At 37.5% G+C, this 9074-nt stretch overlaps 1 protein-coding gene across 1 annotated transcript; it reads right to left on the bottom strand.

Annotated features, from left to right (window-relative positions):
• Positions 1-4510: 4510 nt before the first annotated feature.
• On the bottom strand, positions 4511-4997 carry LOC122892636 (SCAN domain-containing protein 1-like). The gene has a single exon (XM_044229371.1). It carries the CDS (start codon positions 4958-4960, stop codon positions 4511-4513), a length of 450 nt encoding a protein of 149 aa, XP_044085306.1. The 5' UTR covers positions 4961-4997.
• Positions 4998-9074: the final 4077 nt, after the last annotated feature.

Raw genomic sequence — 9074 nt, 5'->3', positions numbered from 1 at the left:
AAGGCTGGTGGGTGAGAAGCCAGATTAACAGTGGCCAAGGAAGACCAAGAACTCTCAGACCAAAGATTCTGAGTTTTTTTCTCCACCAGGAGGGAATGGAGATCACGACCTTCTAGATCCTGTCTTGGGGAGGAACTGGGGAGAGGTAGAAGAGAAGTCTTACTATTATTGGATTTCACCAACTTTACAACTGAATAGTTTTTAGTTACTCCCTGCCTCCCTACCAGACTGGCTGGTTACTGGGGTCTCTTGCTAAAGACTTAGTAAGTTATCAAAAAACAAAGGAGCTCTACTTCTACATGTATGATCTACAATGTGAATTAAACTGTACTCCACTATGTACTGTAACTATTTTTATAGTCAATGTTTTCCATCCTAAAGGACGATTCTGTGAAGGTGGGATCTGAGGTTTCAGTGTCTTCTAGTCAATGCATGCCTTCTAGGGACCACTTATTCTATTTATGATTATGATGACCCAATGGAAAAAAGTCTATAGAAAAAAGTGAAAGAAAAAACACTTACGATTCATCTCTTATGATTGCAAGGTATCTTAAGAAATGGAAGGGTAGCATTTAATGGGAAAGTCAAGGCAAAGATACGAAGAGGAGACGGAGATAAGATGCAGACAAGGGAGGAGGGGACTTCAAGTGAGACTTAGGTTCTGCAGGGTCTGAAGCACTGGTGGAAAGCCGGGCAAGGAGAAGTGGCATGAAACATGAATGAGGAAGTCTGCCTTTCTCCACAGTGAGGAACAGATCTCAGCCACTGTATTGTGCCCAACTCCCCACCTTCAGCTCGGTCCCTGAGACGTCTTAAATTTATCAGAATTTATGTGGCTGTTTTTTGCAATCAAGCTCCATTCCCAAGGCCTCCAAATGGAGCTCAGAGTTGGGCAGGGCTTCCTGGAAAAAGGTCATTGCTCTCAGTGATTGCCTCATTAGCCTCAAGTCTAATCCTCTGACAGGTTCTGAAGTATTTCCAGAGGATAAAATTCATATTTTAATTAGAATGAACTTTCTTTTACTTTGACAGCAAAGTTCCTGGTGGACAGCTCCTTATAAGAGATTCATCCATGTTGTTTTGTGTATATTGAACCAGTTGGATTTTGTTACAGTATCACACTGCTAGGTCATCATCAACCGAATTTTGTGTCCACTCTCCCAGTGATAGAATCAAGATTACCTCCGTCTTCCTGATACCACAAATAAGCCTTGATAAATATTTTTTAACATGTTTCATTGGACACTTCGACAAAACTCTTTGGAGGGCACATACACAGAGGTGGGCCTGCTGGATCTGAGGCACGTTACTCTCCCAGGATGGCTGTAACACACTATGATTCCACCAAATAGTGCAGGAGGATTTTCATATCCTCACATTTCTAACAGCAGCTGGTCTTTACATTTTGCCAAACAAAAAGGTGTGAAGTGATATTATATCATTGTTTCAATTTGTATCTATCTCACTTCAGGACTTTTTTTTTTTTTTTTTTGTATGCCTTTAGTTTGTAAATTGCTCATTCATTTCCTTTTCTCATTTTTTAAGATTATAGTTGCTATCTTAGTCTTGTTGATTTCCTGAATATTTTTTTGTATAAACCTAGATACAATTATCAGTTTTAGACATTATAGACATTTTCTTTCATTTTCTCATCTTAATGTTGCACTGATAAATTTCAACTTCTTTTCCTTGTGATTTATGCTTTTGCAGTTTGCTTTAAGATATTTTTTTCCAAGCCCAAATTTGACTCTTTTGTTAGTTTTATAGTTTGACCTGTTATAAGTGTATCAGCAAACTGTCTGTATTCTAACTTTGCATGTAGTTTTCTTTACAGATCCAGGTTTTGTGGGTTTTTTTTTAACTTTAATTTTCCTAGCCCCTTCTACTAATAATCTGTTAAAATGCCCTTGATTTGTGGTGCTAACTTAGATGGTCTGTTAAAGTCTCATATATACATCGATCCCTATCTGTACTCTTAGTTTCCTACCAGTGGTCTATTTTGTTTATTCTTGCACTAGTATCCTTCTCCCCTGCATACATGTAATTTGAGCTTATTAATTTCACTGTACAAGTGCTTGATATTCTTGTTTTTTTTCCCTCTGCAGTCCCTGTCAGTTAATATTTATTTTGCATTGCAATTTATTTCCACGTCTGTTTGTATATTTTTAATGACTCTATATTGACAATGGACGTATCTTTCTGCTTTGTATTCCTTTTAAAATATATAATGTTGTATTTCTTTTAAAATATATAATGTCCCTCACAGTCCCTTCTGATTTATTTTTCCTTAAATTTAATTTTGGTAGATATAAGATTGCTACCTGGGGAGCTTTTCTTTGGTTCATATTTATTGCTTTATCTCATCTCAAGCTATATCTCATTTCAAATGTTCTTTTTTCAAACTTTTCTTTAAGTGTAGACAACACATTGCTAGATTTTTCTCTTTTTTTTAATCAGTAGTTTAATAGTTCTTCTCATTTAATTTTTAAGTTTAATGCATTTATGATTATTGTAATTACTGAAATTTTTATTCATCTTATTTAAAATATACACATTGTTTTGTCTTATGATTGTTGCTTTAACCTAAGATACACTCGTGTTTATTTATTCCTTTGGTAGCTTAGACTTTCCACATCTTCAATGTAATAAGGCAGATGTTTTAGAAATTTCTTATATATGTTTAGACTCTCCTACATCTATCCTTTTTCCCATATACTTTTTTTTAAAGTAATGAGTTATAGAGCTTTATGCCAGTTACCAATTCAATACCTTCCAAATCTATCCTTCATTGCTAACATTGCCTGTTGGAGCTGGTGTCTTTGTTATCCTTTGCCAGGATGTTAAGCTTTTCTAATAAGGAGTTCTAGAAGAACACCGGAGAAGGAACAAATTTCTCTTCTTGGTTCTAAGGTACTCCTCTATGTAGTCTTCTTCAGCAGATGTGGTTTCCGCAGTCCTGGCCTCCTCTGGTGCCTGATTCTGCAGTTTGCATGATCTGTTCAGTACCCAATCTTCAGCAGTGTGTGTGTGGCTTCTGCACCACTAGGCTTCGGTGGTGCCCCATAGCTAACAGCAATTGGTGACTTCCTGTGGATGATTTTCCCCAACACCTTCTGAGGTGCTTTCCAGCAAGAGTGCCACCAGCCCAGCACCTTTCCTTATCACCTGGCTTCAAAGCCTTAGAGAACTTCTCTATCTTCCAGTGAACCAGGGTTGCTCCCTCTCCAACTAAGTTCAGTACTCAGCATTCTTTGTTCTTTCTTTGGATGTACTTCTGATCTGCCTTTTCCTTGGTGCAGTATTTCAGCCTGTGGGTAGTGTCTGCTGCATAGTCCTGTTACTCTTACATTTTTTTAGAGTTCTTTTTATTCTGTATTAACTAATCTCACTTGGGACCCTGAATGGCTCAGTGGGTTAAGAGTCTGCCTTTGGCTCAGGTCATGATCCCGGGGTCCTGGGGTGGAGCCCTGCATCAGGCTCCTTGCTCAGTGGGGAGCCTGCTTTTCCCTCTGCCACTCTCACTGCTTCTCCCCCTGCTTGTGCATGGTCTCTCTATCTCAAATAAAAAAATAAAAATTAAAAAAAAGTCTAATAAATAAATAAACAATATCTCATTATCCCAATCTTCTGTTTTTGTTTATAATACTTTATATTAAGCTTTCCCTCTTCAAATTATAATGTAGTTTTGATCCCCTGAGTGTACCTTGCCTGACAGAAACTTATACTTTTTCAGTTTTTTTTTGATTTTGGACATTGTATTCAAAGAAATCCATAATTAACACTAATGCTTTAAAGCATTCTTGCTTTCACATCTTTTATAGCATACCCTAGTTTATGTCTCTTTTTTGTTTGCAAACTTTCTCTTGAATAATTTTCAGTTTAGGGCTCTTGCCTAGCAAAACTTCTGAGGTTGTATATGCATACAAGTATTTTTTATGTTCTCACATTTGAGTCATGATTATCTTGGACATAAAATTCATTATTTTTTATGTTCTGATTTTTTATTTATTTATTTTTTGTATGTAAAATTCTTTTTTTTTTTTTTTAAAGCACTAAACTTTTAATAGTTCAAGGACGTCTAAGATGAGTTACTGGTGGGGTTACAGAAGCTTCCATTCAAGCCGCCACAGCAAGAATCAAATTTTCTGAAAGTTGAAGCAATTACCTCTTTGGATACATAACAATATATTAATGCATATCAGAAAGCGCAAAAAAGGAGGCATTCGGCAAAGCAAGAACAAGCAACAGGCTGATTGTCCTAACAGGAGGGTCCTAACAGCAGCTCTTTTTGGAGCTCAGTCCCAGGAATTATAGCCACCTCCACCAGAGAATGGTCCAAACATGGGTTCTGATGTGTTCTTATTACAACTAGTCAAAGGCAAGCTGAAAGAAAAAAAACAAAAACAAAAACAAAATCCCGAGGTTCACATTTCTCCATGACTGTTGTTGGTTCCTGCAACAAAGAGAATGTTTGGTTACTTCTCACTGAGCAAGAACCCTGTGGCAGGATTTAGCCAGTGATTCTGACCCCAGGCTGACCTCTCTGAGCCTGAGCTCTGAGCTCCTCAGGCAGGACAGCCTGGAACTGCTCCTGTGTCAGCATGTCCACAATCTGCTCCTTTGTGTGAATATCGGGTCTCAGCCACTGTCTGGCAAACTTCAGATGTCTGAAGACATCCCTGGGCCCAACTCCATTTTCATAGCAGAATTTCCGGAACCTCTGCGTGGAGGCTGCCGCATTGGGAGGATTCCTTCGTGGCATGGTCTCAAGGTCTTCGAGAGAGTCTTCATCAAGTCTCTCTTGTGGAAGCCCAGATGGCTCTCGGGGAGCCTGGACCTGGGGAGCCAATATTAGGACAGCTTCTGGCTCCTCAGTCATCATCTCATTTGATGGTGACCTCATTTTACCATTCTGGACTTCTCTATTTCTTTGTGCCTCTAGGAACTCTTCAGTCTCCATTCTGGAACTCTGGAAAAGGAGGTCAAAGACTCCTGCGCAGGTGCCTCCTTGGAGGGTGGGGGAATGGGGGCAGGAGTTCCTAGAGAGCCGACTCGAAGCCCAAAACCATCTCTGAGAAAAGTGTATATAAAATTCTTGATGTGAAATGTTTCCTTAGTGCCTCAAATTATTTCTCCATTGTATTCTTGTATCCAGTGTTGTTGTTGAGAACTTGTACTTAATCTCTGTTTCTGGAATCATTTAGAATTTTTCTTTATCTTACACATTTAAAAAAGTTTAGTATGTGTCCAGGTTTGTGTTTCTTTAATTTCTCTTATGTAGTTATTTATACTATTTTGATTCTGGGAAACTTATTTCCATTATTTCTTCATATTTTTTTCCTTTTCATTTTTACTTTCATCTCACCTGGGAAATCTAAGATGTAGATGCTCATCTTTTACTTAAGTCTTTCATATTACGTAGCTTTCCTTTTATATTTTCTATGTATTTATTTCAACTTTTCTGCTACTTTTTGCAAAGTTTCTCAACTTCATTTTCATTATTTTGTTCTTCAATTTATACATCAGAATATTTATCTCATAAGTATTAAATATGAATACATTATTCCCACTTTTTGTGTTATGATTTCTAGTTTTTAATTTATATTTTGTATACCTTTTATTATCTATTTTAAAATATTGGGATTGTTTTATATTATGTTTATTCTGATAATTCTTCTTTAGGTAATATATGTTGAACATATACATTGAACAAACATAGTTTACTGTGTTTCTTTTATAGGACTTGAACAGCTGACATTTGTTTAGTTATTTTGGCCTATGAGCCCATTATTAATGGGACACTTTGTCCACTAATATATGCAGGGGAAGAGCCAAAGATCAGATCCTTCCCTGTGATCTTGCTAGTGACTTTAAATTATGGGAAGGTAAAGAGTCCAGGGAGGAAATCCCCAGTCACCAAGGGCCACTAGTGATCACTCTTACTTGCTACATTGTTATATCTTTAGGTGACAGCAGTGAAAAGAAATCAAATCCAGAGCATGGAGGAGTGAAAGGGGGAGAGAATGGAAAAATGAAATCCTCAGGCCGCTGGTTATTCCACATTGGATTTGGTCCACTCTTCATACTTGCAGAGCTTTTTGGTTAATAGAATTTTACTCTAGGCTTTTGCTGCTGATTTCTGTGGTGAAGGAATAGATTGTTCCAAACCAGCTTCAAAGAAAACCAGCAGCAGAACTTAAATAATTTTCTTTCAATTTACTAAGTCAGTCAATTCCCAAATTCCTTCCTCTTTGACTGCCAACTCCCCTGCAACTTCTTTATCAGCTCCAGATTGCTGTCATTTCCTCCAATTTTTTTCCCTAATATTTTGTTCGTTCCTAAAACTTCCGTTTCTCTCTTGCTTATATTGTTTCTCAAGGGTTTTCTGAAATAAGGAAGAAATAGTCTGTGCTGATTTTCCATTTTTTAAAAAATTTCATTTTCCATTTTGTCAGAAATAATTGTTGACTCTATTCTGTGCCTTTTTAAAACTTGCTTTTGATATTTTGTATAACTTTTTAATTCTCTTTTGCATTATGAGTAATTTCCTCAGATCTTCCTACAAATTTTTAAATTTTCATTTTATCTCTGTCGGACCTACTGCTTGAAGCATTAGTTGATTTCTTTCTTTCTTTCTTTCTTCTTTCTTTCTTTCTTTCTTCTTTCTTTCAGTAGGCTCCATGCTCAGCCCAAAGAACAACATGGGGCTTAAACTCAGAACCCTGAGATTAAGACCTGAACTGAAAAAATGAGTCAGTTGCTTAACCGACTGAGCCAACCAGGTGCCCCTGATTTCTTTGAATCAATTTATTATTTAATTTATTAAATTAATTAATACTATTAATTAATTATTTAATCAGTTTATTTCAATGAATCAATTTTTAATTTCTTGAATTAGTTGTAATTTTTAAAATATTAACCACATTTTCCTTGCCGTATGTTTTCTGTTCCTTGTTTTTACAAGGAAAAGTTGTAAAAGGGACATGGGTGGCTACAGAAAATTATAGTATGTGTATTTTTTTTTCTTTTTTTAATTTTTTATAAACATACATTTTTATCCCCAGGGGTACAGGTCTGTGAATCGCCAGGTTTACACACTTCACAGTGCTCACCAAAGCACATACCCTCCCCAATGTCCATAACCCCACCACCCTTCTCCCCACCCCCCTCCCCCTAGCAACCATCAGTTGGTTTTGTGAGATTAAGAGTCACTTATGGTTTGTCTCCCTCCCAGTCCCATCTTGTTTCATTTATTCTTCTCCCACCCACTTAAGCCCCCATGTTGCATAACCACTTCCTCATATCAGGGAGATCATATGGTAGTTGTCTTTCTCCGCTTGACTTATTTCGCTAAGCATGATACACTCTAGTTCCATCCATGTTGTCACAAATGGCAAGATTTCATTTCTTTTGATGGCTGCATAGTATTCCATTGTGTATATATACCACATCTCCTTGATCCATTCATCTGTTGATGGACATCTAGGTTCTCTCCAAAGTTTAGCTATTGTGGACATTGCTGCTATAAACATTCGGGTGTACATGACCCTTTGGATCACTACGTTTGTATCTTTAGGGTAAATACCCAGTAGTGCAATTGCTGGGTCTTAGGGCAGTTCTATTTTCAACATTTTGAGGAACCTCCATGCTGTTTTCCAGAGTGGTTGCATCAGCTTGCATTCCCACCAACAGTGTAGGAGGGTTCCCCTTTCTCCGCATCCTCGCCAGCATCTGTCATTTCCTGACTTGTTCATTTTAGCCATTCTGACTGGTGTGAGGTGATAGCTCATTGTGGTTTTGATTTCTATTTCCCTGATGCCGAGTGATATGGAGCACTTTTTCATGTGTCTGTTGGCCATCTGGATGTCTTCTTTGCAGAAATGTCTGTTCATATCCTCTGCCCATTTCTTGATTGGATTATTTGTTCTTTGGGTGTTGAGTTTGCTAAGTTCTTTATAGATTTTGGACACTAATCCTTTATCTGATATGTCGTTTGCAAATAACTTCTCCCATTCTGTCAGTTGTCTTTTGGTTTTGTTAACTGTTTTCTTTGCTGCAAAAGCTTCGGATCTTGATGAAATCCCAATAGTTCATTTTTGCCCTTGTTTCCCTTGCCTTTGGCGATGTTCCTAGGAAGATGTTGCTGCAGCTGAGGTCAAAGAGGTTGCTGCCTGTGTTCTCCTCAAGGATTTTGATGGATTCCTTTCTCACATTGAGGTCCTTCATCCATTTGAGTCTATTTTTGTGTGTGGTGTAAGGAAATGGTCCAATTTCATTTTTCTGCACGTGGCTGTCCAATTTTCCCAACACCATTTATTGAAGAGGCTGTCTTTTTTCCATTGGACATTCTTTCCTGCTTTGTCGAAGATTAGTTGACCATAGAGTTGAGGGTCTATTTCTGGGCTCTCTATTCTGTTCCATTGATCTGTGTGTCTGGTTTTGTGCCAGTACCATGCTGTCTTGATGATGACAGCTTTGTAATAGAGTTTGAAGTCCAGAATTGTGATGCCACCAACTTTGGCTTTCTTTTTCAATATTCCTTTGGCTATTCGAGGTCTTTTCTGGTTCCATATAAATTTTAGAATTATTTGTTCCATTTCTTTGAAAAAGATGGATGGTACTTTGATAGGAATGGCATTAAATGTGTAGATTGCTTTAGGTAGCATAGACATTTTCACAATATTTATTCTTCCAATCCAGGAGCATGGAACATTTTTCCATTTCTTTGTGTCTTCCTCAATTTCTTTCATGAGTACTTTGTAGTTTTCTGAGTATAGATTCTTCACCTCTTTGGTTAGGTTTATTCCTAGGTATCTTATGGTTTGGGGTGCAATTGTAAATGGGATTGACTCCTTAATTTCTCTTTCTTCTGTCTTGTTGTTGGTGTAGAGAAATGCAACTGATTTCTGGGCATTGATGTTATATCCTGACACTGTACTGAATTCCTGTACAAGTTCTAGCAGTTTTGGAGTGGAGTCTTTTGGGTTTTCCACATATAGTATCATATCATCTGCAAAGAGTGATAGTTTGACTTCTTCTTTGCCGATTTGGATGCCTTTAATTTCCTGTTGTTG

This window comes from Neovison vison, chromosome 12 (genome assembly GCF_020171115.1).
Source record: "Neovison vison isolate M4711 chromosome 12, ASM_NN_V1, whole genome shotgun sequence".
Taxonomy (NCBI): domain Eukaryota; kingdom Metazoa; phylum Chordata; class Mammalia; order Carnivora; family Mustelidae; genus Neogale; species Neogale vison.
The sequence above is the reverse complement of the archived record's forward strand: the minus strand, read 5'-3'. Positions and strand labels throughout refer to the sequence as shown.